The following is a 17,857-nucleotide window of genomic DNA, read 5'->3' on the forward strand; positions in this document are numbered from 1 at the left end:
TGGCTGATAGGTCAATGTTAAGTTTTCTTGGTTAAGTTTGTTTCTTAGAAACTATATGCAGTAGGTCAACTAAATTTAATGTATTGAATGATTGTGAGGTGTACATGTATTTCTTGTTTGGTTTATCTGACCTTGACCTCATTATTTTGGAGCATGTTAAGTTTATGTGATATTTGTAGTAAAGCTTTATATTTAGGACTATCAACATAATATCAATGGTTAGCAAAGATTTAGAAGGCAGGACATTTCAGTGTGTGCACTCTTGTGTTTCTTCAATTGTTGTGTGGGTGCTGAACATAAAACTTGTTTCAATATTTTCCCACAAGGTTGTTGGGGTAATTTATTGGGGCCATTTAGTTTGACCTTTGTCTGTCATTCCATCATTCTAGGCAAAAGGTCAATGTCCAACAACAACTGTAAAAATGGTGTGTCATAAGATTAACTACACATGCACCAAGTATGAGAGCTTTTCTTTACAACAGCTGAGAGAGCTCGTGTTCAAAAGATGTTATTGTTACAATACTTAAAATATTTGGTCAATTTCCACAACTCTCAAAATGGGAACTGACAGACTCCTTTACCATATCTCTAAGGAACAACACACCATGTATCACAACAGAAACTTGCCTTGAAAAAGAGGTTAATATAAAAATATGGAGATGTGGTAAGATTGCCAACAAGACAACTGTCCATAAAAGTTCAAATAAAGTGGATGTATGGAATAATAGGCCACATTTATACTGCATCTGTTGAACCCTGCCATAGATACATGTACACCTTACATTCATTCTATACACCAAATATAGTTGAACTATTGCTTAACATTTCAGTTGTATCTGAAGAGCTGAACTAACCAAGAATAAGAATCTACATACACAGTCATGACAGTTAGATTCGGCATATCAAGGAACCCCAATTATTCAATTTTGATGAAATCAAACAAAGTTTAATTTTGGACCCTTTGGGCCCCTTATTCTGTTGGGACCAAAACTCCCAAAATCAATACCAACCTTCCTTTTATGGTCATAAACCTTGTGTTTAAATTTCATAGATTTCTATTTACTTATACTAACGTTATGGTGCGAAAACCAAGAAAAATGCTTATTTGGGTCCCTTTTTGGCCCCTAATTCCTAAACTGTTGGGACCTAAACTCCCAAAATCAATACCAACCTTCCTTTTGTAGTCATTAACATTGTGTTTAAATTTCATTGATTTCTATTTACTTAAACTAAAGTTATTGTGCGAAAACCAAGAATAATGCTTATTTGGGCCCTTTTTTGGCCCCTAATTCCTAAACTGTTGAAACCAAAACTCCCAAAATCAATCCCAACCGTTCTTTTGTGGTCATAAACCTTGTGTCAAAATTTCATAGATTTCTATTAACTTAAACTAAAGTTATAGTGCGAAAACCAAGAAAATGCTTATTTGGGCCCTTTTTGGCCCCTAATTCCTAAAATGTTGGGACCAAAACTCCCAAAATCAATACCAACCTTCCTTTTGTTGTCATAAACCTTGTGTTTAAATTTCATAGATTTCCATTCACTTTTACTAAAGTTAGAGTGCGAAAACTAAAAGTATTTGGACGACGACGACGCTGACGACGCCAACGTGATAGCAATATACGACGAAAAACTTTTCAAATTTTGCGGTCGTATAAAAATTAATGTTGACCAAGGAACCATGAAAATGAAGCTCAATTAAGCCCGAACTGTTGGAAACAATCCTTACATTCACAAAAAAAAAAAAAAAATGACCTATTGATTATACATTGCAGTATCTAAGAAGCAAATCTTCAGAAAATTTTACGCGGTCCAATAATAAACCATGAGGTCATGGTCAGATGAACCATACTAGATTGACATGAAGACCTAACAATTGTTGCATTCATTAAAGACTGTCATCTTAAAATAAGTGAGAAATACAGGTGATTGAAAGCCTCTAGTTTTAAGTAGTGCCTGAACCATGAAGGATGACTGATATATGTATGACAGGACCTTCAAAACAAAACACATCTGCATATTTCAATTAAATTAACCTTATCTTCTACATGCTGAAATATAAAGTTTAATACCAAAAGTAATAGGTGTACAACTACTGTAGAACAATCTGAGCAGTTTGTTGAAATCTGTCAAGTTTTTTCATGAAGATTCACAACCTGATTCAATTAGAAATTTTAAAAAGTCTATGTTTTAGCATAACTCTCACTACACTTACTATTTTAACTATCGATCTGAGATATTTCAACACAAAATCAAAAAACCCTGCCATTTTTAGTTATATTATTTGTAGGCTATGTAACACAGATCCTCCTTGGAGGATTTCACCATTTTTGTATGACCTGAAACAATTGTAAAAATATGGAATGCTTATACTGTGGCCTAAACTTTTGGTATTAAACTTAATATTTTTACCTTTGAAGTTTTCGTTCTAAAAATAGAATTTTAGGTATATTTAAGGATAATTTCGCCCTCAGCTCTGTGGTGTGAAAAGGATAGTTTCGGTATGAAAGGGTTAACAAAATGTAGACAATACAGACACTGCCACAATTACTGTAAATTCAGGGATAGTTGCAAGGTTTTCATTAATGCAAATAATTCAACTAGGCGAGTATTACAATAATGACAATTTCTTCTGATATCTGTCAGCTGATTTTCATGAAATTGCAATAATCAATCTTGCAATTTAATCCATTCTTCAATAATCGTAATAATAAATGAATGTAATAATTTCAGAAGTTACAATAATCCTCATATGTCAAATCAGCTGAATGCTGTCGGACCAAACAGTCTGTCTGATTGTCTGATTTTCTTCATGTATAGGTAAATAAATGTAAATATTATAATAAATATCATCTGTCATACTTTTTATTCATTTTTCATTTATAATATTATAATTCATTCAAATATACAGTAATAAATTAAGAGATCTCACAGTAACATCGATAACATAAATTGTGCTAACTTGTATATGTAATTTAAGTACCTCACCACATGATTTTAAATTTGTGAAACTTAATATTTCAAATATACTTTTAAACTGTGTTGATGTTTAATATACAACATGTATCAGCTTTAATAGTTTGTATATCTACTGTTAATATTCCTCAAGAAATAGTGAATTTGAACTCATCAATAAATAGCACTTTTGTAACTGACACTGTAATATCTATCTTATTTCTTTTTAAAGAAATTAGTCAATGCTGCTTGCTTTCTACCTCCTGCTGATGGTGGTGATTTTTTCTTTGGTGAGGCTTTCTTTTTCTGTAAAAATATATGTAAATTCAATTGTAATCTACTACCAAGAAAATCATATGACACCTTTATTTCAAGGAAAAATTTGCAAGATAAAAAAGTTGTTATATCTCAATATAAAATAAATTACATTTGCCGAACTAATAATTTTCTTTGACTTCTGAATCAAAATCAATTCTTTATTTACGACCTAGTTTTATAGGAAAAAATGTCTTTTATCAATAATTACACCTTATGTAAGAATCTTGGGTTTTGATTGGTTGATAGCCAGTGTATTTTTCACCAATTTACTGTTATCAAATGAATATCGTTCATTTTTTAATGCCACCGGGGTATATGCGAAAAGGATATGCCTTTTTTACCCTCTCTGCCCTGGTATTTGCTAAAAAATACTCTATCTGACTAGACACTTGTAACGTCGTGATCATCAATGCGTTTATAAACATTAACATTTGGTGTAATTTTTTTATCTTTTAACCCTTTCAACGCTACACAAAAAAATAGAAAAATGGCTGCTGCTGCTGCATTTTTTTATAGTTCATTCATTAGAACAGTATTTTCCTTTTCAGACTGCTGTATCTTTTTTATTAAATGAGATACAGAGAAAGTTATTGCATGAAAAATGCTCAGGAGAGCATGAACTGTAATGTTAGGCAATTATTTTACTGAAATTTTTATCAGGTTACCTGCGTTTTCAGGTAATTAACAGGTAAAAGGTGTAATTTATTACATTTGTGTTGAATTTTGAATAAAAACTACTTTTAGTCTTCATTTATTTTGTTGTTTTATCTGCCAAATTGTAAAGAAGACACCAGTTGCCCGATTCCGTAGCGTATTGTACCATACATAACGTTTTATGTAATCGTGGCACAAATAAATAGCTCCGTCCTAAAAAATTTCAGTCAACCTCCGTTTCCCCCCTTTTTTCTACGTCTCGTAATGATCGATCAAATCATATTTCCCACACAAATTTAATGTAATAAACACATTGAGATAACAAGAAACCTTTTAACTAATCCTCGTTGTTAGTTTCGCCAAGGAAATGCTGAAATTTTTCCATATTTACAGCTTCGTTTCCGATTTCCGCCATTTGCATTTGTCAAAATATTTGTTTTTATTTTCCTTCTACTGCATGATTATACTATAAAAATTGTCGGGATTTCAAGCGCAAATGAGACCTTGCATATCCTAGATTCAAACGAGGAAAAATTAGAGAGAACCCGAATGAAAACCGAATGGTTTAAGAGTCCTAATGAAAAATCCTTTTTCATCGCGGCATATGCCGCGAATAGCAGTGGCGAACAGCGTACGTCATCGCGGCATATGCCGTGTATAGCGTTGAAAGGGTTAATACTTTGTTTTTTTTTATATTCCCGAAAGTTATATCTAATACAACTGTTAAATAAGTTGGTGGTTTGGTGCCTTAAACCTGGTTTAGCATATTGTTATCCCATGAACAAAACTTAGTTCAAAGTCTATCATAATTCTGGTTGATTAGTTGTTTTGTTCATTATTTTCCTGTTCTTGCCAGTAATTTAGATTTTTGATTACAACCATTTAAATAATTAAAGTAAACTTGTTATTTCCCTTGAGTATCTTATTACTACCTGTGGTGACTTCGTTATTTTTTCTTGAGGTTTCTTAGGAGGTGGTTGCTCTGTCTCTGATGCATCTGTTGATACGTCTTCCCAAACCTTTTCTGTCACTGTTAAAAAATAAATATGATCTGTATGTGTGGATAATGCATACCTGGTACATGGTTATTTTCTTAATTAATCTTAATCAAGTTTCTAAAAATTTGCCAGGTGAGAATTGGCAATCAGTTGTCTAACAGATACAAAATGGATCTAAGAAATCTTAAGATAACTTTCGTGGTAGAATTCTTCATTAAATTTTTCCGGACAAAGCATATATTCATCCCGTGTCATACAAGCAAAGATTTTCAATAAATCAATTATTGTTTAACATTGCAGTTCTACTAAAGATCTATGTCTTGTTTTATTTACCCATATATCCTTCATCATCCATGAAGGTTTTAGGTACTAATTTCCTCCTCCTTTTCCTCTTTTTCTCTCCATTATTTGTGTAAGTTGTTTTTTCTGGTGAATGTTTTTCAGGACTTTCTTTCTCCACTTCCTTAGGAACAGGGGACTCTGGAGCAGGTGATGGTTCTCTAACAGGACTAGGTATAGGACTTTCATAATCCATTTCTGTAATCATATAAAGTTTATTATCAGCAAATATTTTATTAACTTACATACATGTATATTATATTTTAGATAGATATAAAAATTGGGAAATATGGTATAATTGGCAATGAGACAGTTATACATTAAGACTAAATGAACAAGAACAGGTCAGCACACAGCCTTTATAACAGAGTTCTCAAAATCTTATACATCTGGTGGTCCCTGAAGAAAAACCGGTGGTCCTCACTACTGTTTCTATTTAAAAATACTAAATTTGTGTCGGTCCTTTGCAAATTTTGGTGGTCAAATCCCTCGGACCACCACTTTTCATGTACTGTAAATTCAGAAATTATTGCGAGGTTTTTATTATTGCGAATAATGCGACAGAGTTGTAAACGCAATAATTAAAACTCGCATTTTGTAATATCTTAACTGAATTAAGCATGACTCTTCTCAAAATCGTAATAATTAAAATCACACTTAATCTAAAATGACAAAATCGCAATAATAAATGAACGCAATAATTTCTGAATTTACAGTATTCTAATTATGAATGAGGTAAACTAATATGTTATAACAAAAGGTCCAGTATGAAACTAGATGTTGGAACAACACGAATGGTCCCATCTCAAAAGTTGAAAAATCTGCAATTTCAACAACACATGTGGACACAAACATGATGGTTGTCTCACATATCAAAAATTAGCTCAAATATGAAGGTGTATAGAAAAAAAGTCTGTATAACTGTGATTTTAAACAATTTTCAAAGTCTTAAATCTTAAACCCTTAATTTCGGCAAAAATCAGCAGAGTGGAACTTAACTTTGACTTTATCTGAAATTGATCATGGTTAACTGACATACCAAAAATCAGCCCTATATCTGAAGGCGTTTAGAAAATAAGTCTGTATAACTTTGATTTTCTACAATTATAGAAGTCCAAAGCCCATAATTTCTGCAAAAATTAGCGGAGCAAAACAAAACTTGATCTGGAACTCGTCATGGTTAACTCACATACCAAAAATCAGCCCAATACCTGAAGGTATTTAGAAAAAAAGTTCATTCAACTGTGATTTTCAACCATTTATCAAAGTCTAAAGCCCGAAATTTCAGCAAAAAGAAGTGCAGTGGAAGAAAACTTAAACTTGACCTGAAACTCATCATGGTTAACTCACGTACCAAAAATTAGCCCAATACCTGAAGGCGTTTAGAAATCAAAGCCGTTAAGGCTGTTAAAGCAATTGCTGCCAAGTTAATATTATTGTGACTTAAATTTTTCATCCACATGCATACACCTTACAGGTATTTTGACTAGTAAGAAGAATATTTTAAAAAGTCTGTATAATCACTTTATTTTAAAAAGTCTGTATAATCACCTTGTGGCCTTTAATTTCAGAAATTCTGGCAATTCGAACTCTTTTATGTAGTTAGAATACACAAATAAGTAGTTAAGATATTTTGAAAATTTTACTTTGCCATGGTATTTTGACCCCCCTGTGGTATACTGAACCCCCTACTCTAGGCCTTTAATTTCCAAAAATCTGGCAATTCTAACTCTTTTATGTAGTAAGAACTCACCAATAAGTAGTTTGTATGTATTTAACTTGCTGGAAAAGATATTTTTAAAATTTTACTTTGCCATGGTATTTTGACCCCCTCCCCCTTTTTTTACCATGGAAAATCAAAACTACCCTTATATGTATATATATATATATACATATGTTATAATTACAAATAATTAAAACATTCAAGCTACATATGGTCTAGTTATAATGTGTCAATAAGTATTTTGAATGACATTTTGTTGGTAAAGACTTCAGAGCACTTATACCAAGCAAAGATATTTCTTTTAATTAAGCATGGAAAAATGTACCTCCCCTTCTTGTATGAATGATTTTTTAATTTATGATAAGCTTTAGAATAATGTAAATTGTTCTAATATTCATCTAGGATGAAAAAAACTACTTATTGGAGTAATATAACTATGTTAAGGAGTTAAAATTGCTTGAATTTTTGAAATTCAAGGTCTATAGTAGGGGGTTCAATATACCGCAGGGGGGTCAAAATACCATGGCTAAGTAAAATAATCAAAATATCTTTTCCAGTATATTAAATACATACAAACTACTTACATGACTTATATGAGTATTATAACTATGTTAAGGAGTTAGAATAGCTTGAATTTTTGAAATTCAAGGTCTATAGTAGGGGGTTCAATATACCGCAGGGGGTTCAAAATACCATGGCTAAGTAAAATTTTCAAAATATCTTTTCCAGTACATTAAATTCATACAAATCACTTATTGGAGTATTATAACTATGTTAAGGATTTAGAATAGCTTGAATTTTTGAAATTCAAGGTCTATAGTAGGGGGTTCAATATACCACAGGGGGGTCAAAATACCATGGCTGAGTAAAATTTTCAAAATATCTTTTCCAGTATATTAAATACATACAAACTACTTATTGGAGTATTATAACTACAATGTATGTTAAGGAGTTAGAATAGCCTGAATTTTTTTAAATCAAGGTCTATAGAATGGGGTTCAATATACCGCAGGGGGGTCAAAATACCATGGCTCAGTAAAATTTTCAAAATATCTTTTTCAGTATATTAAATACATACAAACTACTTACTGGAGTATTGTAACTATATTAAGGAGTTAGAATAGCTTGAATTTTTGAAATTCAAGGTCTATAGTTGGGGGTTCAATATACCGCAGGGGGGTCAAAATACCATGGCTAAGTAAAATTTTCAAAATATCTTTTCCAGTATATTAAATACATACAAACTACTTATTGGAGTATTATAACTATGTTGAGGATTAAGAATAGCTTGAATTTTTGTTATTAAAACTTTATATATCAATAAAAGACTTATTTAGGAGAATGTCATTTAAAAATTGTTTTACATTTCCTAAGGAGGCGACATGTTTACCAGGCTAACAGTGTATGTGCGGAAACAGTCAAGATAATACTAGTAACTCAATGAAGAAAAAAATAGTTGTTTAAAATCCCCTGTAGTTGGTAAAGAATGTATACAACTGGGAAATAATTTCCAGGCTTCCTCTTCTTTAAAATGCATTATAATTGTCATTATTTTCAACTTCTTTGTTCGTTTAAATTTATCATTGATTCAGTTCAAGTGTTTCTCATTTTTGTTTTTATATAGATTAGACTGTTTTCGCGTTTGAAAGGTTTTAGTAATTTTGGGGCCCTTTATAGCTTGCTGTTCTGAGTGAACCAAAGTTCCATGTTGAAGGTCATGCCTTGACCTACAAATTGGTTTACTTTATAAATTGTTACTTGGATGGAGAGTTGTCTCATAATTGGCACTCTTACCACATCTTTCTTTATCTAGTTAAAAATTTCAACTCAATTTGTCCCAGAAAATAAATAAATAACCTTGCAAGATGTCATAATTATTTAGACTAGGATTTTTTCATAAAACCTGAGACTACTATACTGTTATAGTAGTCTCAGTCAGATATAAGGCACAAAATATGGAAAAAAATCAAAAAAAAATCTTACTTACACCACATAAACATGTAACAAGTAAATATATATATTTTAGCTTACTAAAATTTTTTTTTTTAATGCATTATTTCTTAAATTTAAGTCCCAAATATCATTTCTAAGCTACAAAGCTGATACTTGTATGTGCAATCATCACAGTCATGCAATTTCAAAAAAGACATGAAGGGGGTATCACCCACAGACACTTGTTTCTGTCACTCTTGGGTTTACAGGGCCGTAAATTACATGGAGGCATGTAGGCAGTTGCCTCCTATTGCGAGTTGACCAAAAAAAAAAAAAAAAAAAAACCCAGAAAATAAAAAAAATGGTTAAAATCATGCATTATTTTAATAGCACCAGTTATTAATTTGACCAACAAGGGGATTAATCATAATTGCAGGGTGTGATAGATATTTTCATCTGGTGAATATTGCTGAATTGTACCCAACTCCTTTGCACATGTAAAAATTTCCAGCCAATTTTGTAGCATGGGATTTTCCTGTGTCTCATTCTCAGGCATAATAAAAATCCTGCTGTCTCGCAATATCAGTCTGAGGAGCAAACTGTGAATTTTATGTCAAGAGCCATGGTTCCATGACACCTCAATTTAGTTGATATAATTTATAATAACCGGTCCCGATCAGTGTCGAGTGATTTTTTTAGGCACTTAATTATTGAAATGTAACAAAATTCTAACAAGCGGTAGATTCTGGGGAGGTACATTGCATACAGGGAAAAAACCTGGAGAAAAAATCATTTTTTTGGCAAAAAAGGCTAAAAAAAAAATATCTTCCAGGGGAGGCAATTTACGGCCCTGGTTTACTATCCATACCTGTACAAAAAAATTCTTTATCGTACAGGTAATGATTTTTCGTACAGGTATGGATTGTAAACCCCACATTGACAGAAACAAGTGCCTGAGTGGTTTCACCACAGGAGTTTGAAATAATCCTATTAATAACGGGATAAATATATGCCTAACTTGACTATCTCAGTAGAGCTTTAATATTATCAACTTTCAGGAACATTGCAAATAATTATCTCCAAGCTCAAACTAAAATTGCTAAAACATCGACTTTACTAGTCCGAAATTACTCTAATGCCCAACGGCTGACTATGACTTTACAAGACCCATGTCAAACACAAAGTATACTTGTCCACTGCAAAAACAAGGATATAATATCAGCTTCATCATTTGTTTTGAATTATGGGTTTTAATATCCAAATCAGTCGAACTTTTTATTCAAGCTATGAGACAAGATAAATCATAATTCTAAATTATTTTTTGTGAATATCTCCTTCTCTTTACTTTGCATCTTTCACATTTGGACGGGTCCATTTCATTATTAAGGAGACCGACAAATCTTAGGGATAATGAAAAAGAAGAAAACAAACTTATTACTTTGTGTTCTACCACATTTTTTTTTCTAACCCGAATAATTAGGTCGTGATATTTCTCTCACTCAGTTGGCTACATAAACTCCTCTTGAGAACAATGTTAAGTGGACGCTGTAATTATTCCAGTTAGTTTCTTTCCACAAAATTATTTGAGCAAACAAAACTAGAGGCTCTAAAGAGCCTGTGTCGCTCACCTTGGTCTATGTGCATATTAAACAAAGGACACAAATGGATTCATGACAAAATTGTATTTTGGTGATGGTGATGTGTTTGAAGTTCTTACTTTACTGAACGATTTTGCTTCTTACAATTATATCTATAATGAACTTTGCCCATTAGTAACAGAGAACTATATTTGGTAAAAATTTACATAAATTTACCAAATTAATGAAAATTGTTAAAAATTTACTATAAAGGGCAATAACTCCTTAAGGGGTCAATTGACGATTTAGGTCATGTTGACTTATTTGTAGATCTTACTTTGCTGAACATTATTGCTGTTTACAGTTTATCGCTATCTATAATAGTATTCAAGATAATAACCAAAAACGGCAAAATTTCTTTAAAAATTACCAATTGGAGGGCAGCAACCCTACAACCAGTTGTCCAATTCATCTGAAAAAATCAGGGCAGATAGATATTGACTTGATTAACAATTTAACTTCTTGTCAGATTTGCTCTAGATGCTTTGGTTTCATAGTTATAAGCCAATCAAAGTGCTGGATAGCACCTCTGGAAAGTTTGCAACTGTAGCTGTGTATTATTCCAAAAAGGTTATAGACGTGTATTATTGCAAATATGTATTTCATCACAGCTTTGATGTTTTAAACTAAACCATTGTCTCGTCAGTAATTATCAAAAATCACTTTTTTATGTTTATCATAAAAAGTTTTGATATTTTCTCATGATTGCAACCTTAAACTGTAGATCTAAAATATACATGCAGAAAGCTCTGTTAATTTTTTTAAGTACCCATGCCATGTCAACTTCAAGGGCCTGTGAATTAGTATTTTTCTATTGGTTTAGGGCCTTCATATTTGTTTTTAGTAAATTAACACGTAAGTTTTTTTTGTTTGAATTGTTCCACATGTTTCTTTTAAAGCTTTCTACATGTATATGGTACAAACATTTCTCATTATTGACAACCTTTATTGTGGACTATAGTTATGAATACATTTTCATTCTTTGAACTCTTTTGGATAGCATTGGTTCTTTGCAAACAATACTGCATCCTTACTTATAAATAAGACAGTTACAGTAACTTAAATCAATACAACTGTAAAGAAAGTGAATTTATATTAAAGGCTTTTATAAAAAAAAAAATAGGAAACATGTCCATGGGTCTCAAATGATGCCCTCGCTAGCATTAACGTTATAAACTCAAGAACTGTAAATGTGACACTACCAAAATTTAATTTTACTTGATATGAATAATGGGTTAATAAACATTGTGTATTCATTCTAATTATACAGTATTGCGCAATAGAATTGTAAGATCTTGACATTTGTTTTGTGTCAGAAAACAATGTCATGTCAACAATTTAATCGCAATCCAAATTCAGAGCTGTATCAAGCTTGAATGTTGTGGCCATACTTGTCCCAACTGTTCAGGGTTCGACTTCTGCGGTCGTATAAAGCTTTGCCCTGCAGAGCATCTGGTTTCATTTGTAACACGGCACAACCCTAGAGCAGTAAAAATAAATCCACCAAAATTCAAACTTGATCAGTGTTTGTGGTAATGAGAATTGTGTATAAGTTTCATAACATTTGGTTAAGACAAACTATACTTAGAGAACAGAAACTTAAATTTACAGCAACTTTTCTTTTTGTAAAGTAGCATTAAACGCTAAAATGGTAAAAGTTACGCAACTAAAATTCAAACTTGACTTGTGAATTGTGGTTATAAGCATTGCGTATCAGTTTCATACAATTTGGTTCAGGCAAACTAAAGTAAGAGAACAGAAACGAATTTTGGGATATATACGGAGGTACTTATAAGTAAGGGAAGAATGTACATACTTACAGAAGAACAAGGATAAAACTCAATACAGTGGGAGCATAACAACAGCAGTATGACCACAGGAATAAAAAGTTTATATACGCTAGATTCATAATTTTGTTGTTGTAAGCCATTCGTTTGATATTTTATGGTAATCATTGCCTCTGTGTTTGGATGACAAAGCAATAACATTTCTATTTAAATAGGGCATACTATGCACGTGTTTGTCTGTAATCTATATAAATTTTGAGGTGAAAATGCAGCCATTTTAGCCAAAGGGTACACATCATCATAATTTCATGAAGATTAATCATTTCTACAGCACTTGTCTTCATATCCTGAGCTATGTTATTCCATGGAAGTAATATTTAAATTCAATATTACTTCCATGGTTATTCTAAGATTAAGTAGATGCTGACTCGGTTGTTTTTAATATGGATGCTATATGATACGAATTTGCGATAATACACCAGAGGTGGTATGATGTAAATTATTGGAAGAAGACTGAAGAAGAATTGACGTTTGGTCAATGTTTTTTCTGCTGTCAGTTTGATCCACTTGAGCATGCTGAACGAGCGAAGGCTCTTATATCCACATTGGAATGTATTTAAATAACGGAATTAAAAGTTTTCAAATGATTTTTGGCATCAAAACCTTTCGATCGATGTTTATACAAACACAATGTATTTTAAAACTATTTTTTTTTTTTAATGAAAGCCGGTACCGTATTTACCTGTACTCGTCTATTACTGAGACATTAGACATATAATTATCGAGTATTTTATATTCTATCACCTGTGTTTTGTTATAACAAACCATTATCACTTGTCAATTATCCGACGGCTTGGTCACATTCCCGATTTTTTCGATACTCTCGGGCTTTTACCACATTTACGTACGTACATAGTAAACAGGTAAAAGTAGAGCGAAAAATGTTCATTCATGAAATTTTCATGAAATTTTCATGAAATTTTCATGAATGAAACTGACGCAATCTGGCGTAGATTTCTTTTGATTTTCTCTTCAGCGTATGGCAGATCCGCGAAGTAGTGTTTGAGATACTCATTTTCAAAATGAAGTTAAATTCATCTGAATCGTCGGTGAACATTCAATTCTTTTTTATTAAAGCTGTAATCTTTTCAGTCAAATGAGAAGTTACTCAAAATTTTAAAAGAACCTTCCAAGAATCAGAATTCAAACACTAGTACTAGTACTAAATTATCTCGGATCAGAATAAATGGCGATAATCTGTCACCATAAGTTTGAGGCCGATGGCTATGGAAAGTAGCAATAGCAAGCTATAGCAAACTTTCCAAAAACTGCATTTTACCCCTATGTTCTATTTTTAGCCGTGGCGGCCATCTTGGTTGAATGGCCAGGTCATCGGACACATTTTTCAAACTAGATACCCCAAAGATGATTGTGGCCTAGTAGTTTCAGTGGAGATTTTGTAAAAGATTACTTAGATTTATGAAAAATGGTTAAAGATTGACTATAAAGGGCAATAACTCCTAAAGGGGTTAACTGACCATTTTGGTCATGTTGACTTATTTGTAGATCTTACTTTGCTGAACATTATTGCTGTTTACAATTTATCTCTATCTATAATAATATTCAAGATAATAACCAAAAACAGCAAAATTTCCTCAAAATTACCAATTCAGGGGCAGCAACCCAACAACCGATTGACCGATTCATCTGAAAATTTCAGGGCAGATAGATCTTGACCTGATAAACAATTTTACCCCATGTCAGATTTCCTCAAAATGCTTTGGTTTTTGAGTTATAAGCCAAAAACTGCATTTTACCCCTATGTTCTATTTTTAGCGGTGGCGGCCATCTTGGTTGGTTGACCAGGTCACGCCACACATTTTTTAAACTAGATACCCCAAAGATGAATGTGGCCAAGTTTGGATTAATTTGGCCCAGTAGTTTCAGAGAAGAAGATTTTTGTAAAAGATTACTTTAATTTACGAAAAATGGTTAAAAATTGACTATAAAGGGCAATAACTCCTAAACGGGTCAACTGACCATTTTGGTCATGTTGACTTATTTGTAGATCTTACTTTGCTGAACATTATTGCTGTTTACAGTTTATCTCTATCTATAATAATATTCAAGATAATAACCAAAAACAGCAAAATTTCCTCAAAATTACCAATTCAGGGGCAGCAACCAAACAACCGATTGACCGATTCATCTGAAAATTTCAGGGCAGATAGATCTTGACCTGATAAACATTTTTATCCCATGTCAGATTTCCTCAAAATGCTTTGGTTTTTGAGTTATAAGCCAAAAACTGCATTTTACCGCTTTGTTCTATTTTTAGCCGTGGCGGCCAGCTTGGTTGGTTGACCAGGTCACGCCACACATTTTTTAAACAAGATACCCCAAAGATGATTGTGGCCAAGTTTGGATTAATTTGGCCCAGTAGTTTCAGAGAAGAAGATTTTTGTAAAAGATTACTTTAATTTACGAAAAATGGTTAAAAATTGACTATAAAGGGCAATAACTCCTAAACGGGTCAACTGACCATTTTGGTCATGTTGACTTATTTGTAGATCTGACTTTGCTGAACATTATTGCTGTTTACAGTTTATCTCTATCTATAATAATATTCAAGATAATAACCAAAAACAGCAAAATTTCCTCAAAATTACCAATTCAGGGGCAGCAACCAAACAACCGATTGACCGATTCATCTGAAAATTTCAGGGCAGATAGATCTTGACCTGATAAACATTTTTATCCCATGTCAGATTTCCTCAAAATGCTTTGGTTTTTGAGTTATAAGCCAAAAACTGCATTTTACCGCTTTGTTCTATTTTTAGCCGTGGCGGCCAGCTTGGTTGGTTGACCAGGTCACGCCACACATTTTTTAAACAAGATACCCCAAAGATGATTGTGGCCAAGTTTGGATTAATTTGGCCCAGTAGTTTCAGAGAAGAAGATTTTTGTAAAAGATTACTTTAATTTACGAAAAATGGTTAAAAATTGACTATAAAGGGCAATAACTCCTAAACGGGTCAACTGACCATTTTGGTCATGTTGACTTATTTGTAGATCTGACTTTGCTGAACATTATATCTCTATCTATAATAATATTCAAGATAATAACCAAAAACAGCAAAATTTCCTCAAAATTACCAATTCAGGGGCAGCAACCAAACAACCGATTGACCGATTCATCTGAAAATTTCAGGGCAGATAGATCTTGACCTGATAAACATTTTTATCCCATGTCAGATTTCCTCAAAATGCTTTGGTTTTTGAGTTATAAGCCAAAAACTGCATTTTACCGCTTTGTTCTATTTTTAGCCGTGGCGGCCAGCTTGGTTGGTTGACCAGGTCACGCCACACATTTTTTAAACAAGATACCCCAAAGATGATTGTGGCCAAGTTTGGATTAATTTGGCCCAGTAGTTTCAGAGAAGAAGATTTTTGTAAAAGATTACTTTAATTTACGAAAAATGGTTAAAAATTGACTATAAAGGGCAATAACTCCTAAACGGGTCAACTGACCATTTTGGTCATGTTGACTTATTTGTAGATCTGACTTTGCTGAACATTATTGCTGTTTACAGTTTATCTCTATCTATGATAATATTCAAGATAATAACCAAAAACAGCAAAATTTCCTCAAAATTACCAATTCAGGGGCAGCAACCAAACAACCGATTGACCGATTCATCTGAAAATTTCAGGGCAGATAGATCTTGACCTGATAAACATTTTTATCCCATGTCAGATTTCCTCAAAATGCTTTGGTTTTTGAGTTATAAGCCAAAAACTGCATTTTACCCCTTTGTTCTATTTTTAGCCGTGGCGGCCAGCTTGGTTGGTTGACCAGGTCACGCCACACATTTTTTAAACTAGATACCCCAAAGATGATTGTGGCCAAGTTTGGATTAATTTGGCCCAGTAGTTTCAGAGGAGAAGATTTTTGTAAAAGATTACTTTAATTTACGAAAAATGGTTAAAAATTGACTATAAAGGGCAATAACTCCTAAACGGGTCAACTGACCATTTTGGTCATGTTGACTTATTTGTAGATCTTACTTTGCTAAACATTATTGCTGTTTACACATTATCTCTATCTATAATAATATTCAAGATAATAACCAAAAACAGCAAAATTTCCTCAAAATTACCAATTCAGGGGCAGCAACCCAACAACCGATTGACCGATTCATCTGAAAATTTCAGGGCAAATAGATCTTGACCTGAAAAATATTTTTAGCCGTGGCGGCCATCTTGGTTGGTTGACCGGGTCACGCCACACATTTTTTTAAACTAGATACCCCAATAATGATTGTGGCCAAGTTTGGTTTGATTTGGCCCAGTAGTTTCAGAGAAGATTTTTGTAAAAGCTAACGCTGGACGACGACGGACGCCGGACGCCAAGTGATGAGAAAAGCTCACTTGGCCCTTTGGGCCAGGTGAGCTAAAAACAAGGGTGATCAGTTCAGTTTGTCTATTTTTAGATTACAGGTAATCATTAGGGTTATATTGACATTTGTCACCGATATGCATTACTGTAACGTGCATAGTGATTTATTAACGATAAATTTATGAATGAACAATGATTGTATGAATATACAAGAGCAACTTGACCTCTACCAGAAAGAAACACAAACTGAACAACATCAAACCGTAGAAGATAATTCAGTCAATTTTTGATATTAAACCTACATCTGAAATGATTCAATATTTTGTTATAATATCTCGCGCGGGTATAAAAATGCACTTTTTTGACTCAGACTTCTATCTTCTATGATAAAAAAAACGTTTGTCCCCTCAAAAACAAATATACATATACAAGAGCATATGTTGAAACTTTTCAAATCCACAGATGTTTTTCAATATAATCAAGCTGAGTATTACATTAGAAAACATAAATCGGTGTTTAATAATCACACCAGGAATCTGCTAAATTGGCTTAATATATACAGAGTTTCTGATCTGGGTCATAAAGATGGCCATACGCCACAGCATTAAAGCAATTACTTTAAAAAAGTCTGTATAATGGTTTGTTGCGGAATGACGGACAAGGGTAAAACTATATGGCACCGACAACTTTGTTGCTGGGCCATAAAAACTGAAAACAATTCAAAAGATAAATTGCTATGCTGAGCGGATACAACTGCATAGGTCCAACCCTGAACAGTTGGGACAAAAATGGACCCAATATTCAAGCTTGTTACGGGTCTGAATTTGCATTGTTATTAAATATTTGACACACAATAGGTTTCTAACACAGAATAACTGTAGTACACCAAAATGAAAATAATGTTACGTCATTTGCTGAATTTCCATTGTTTAGAACATTCTAAACCAATCACAACTTTTTGGTGTACGCTTTTGGAAATATTACTCAGGATGCTTTAGATTCTAAAATGGCTATTTTTTGCTATTGTGCAATACACCATGCTGTTGTGAATTATGACTGTATAATTACATGCAACTATCTGAAAAGAGATAATATTTGATTATGATCAGGATGTT

At 32.7% G+C, this 17,857-nt stretch overlaps 1 protein-coding gene across 1 annotated transcript in view; it reads right to left on the reverse strand.

Annotated features, from left to right (window-relative positions):
- Positions 1–2,847: 2,847 nt before the first annotated feature.
- The window catches only part of LOC139517457 (DNA polymerase delta subunit 3-like), a 28,215-nt gene continuing 13,205 nt past the window's right edge, over positions 2,848–17,857 (reverse strand). Inside the window, exons 12-14 of the mRNA XM_071308539.1 lie at positions 5,259–5,462; positions 4,860–4,957; positions 2,848–3,261 (exon numbers count right to left, since the gene is read on the reverse strand). Coding sequence (XP_071164640.1) covers positions 3,172–3,261; positions 4,860–4,957; positions 5,259–5,462 — 392 coding nt within the window. The 3' untranslated portion in view covers positions 2,848–3,171. The remainder of the gene's footprint in view (positions 3,262–4,859; positions 4,958–5,258; positions 5,463–17,857) is intronic.

This window comes from Mytilus edulis, chromosome 3 (assembly GCF_963676685.1).
Source record: "Mytilus edulis chromosome 3, xbMytEdul2.2, whole genome shotgun sequence".
Taxonomy (NCBI): Eukaryota; Metazoa; Mollusca; class Bivalvia; order Mytilida; family Mytilidae; genus Mytilus; species Mytilus edulis.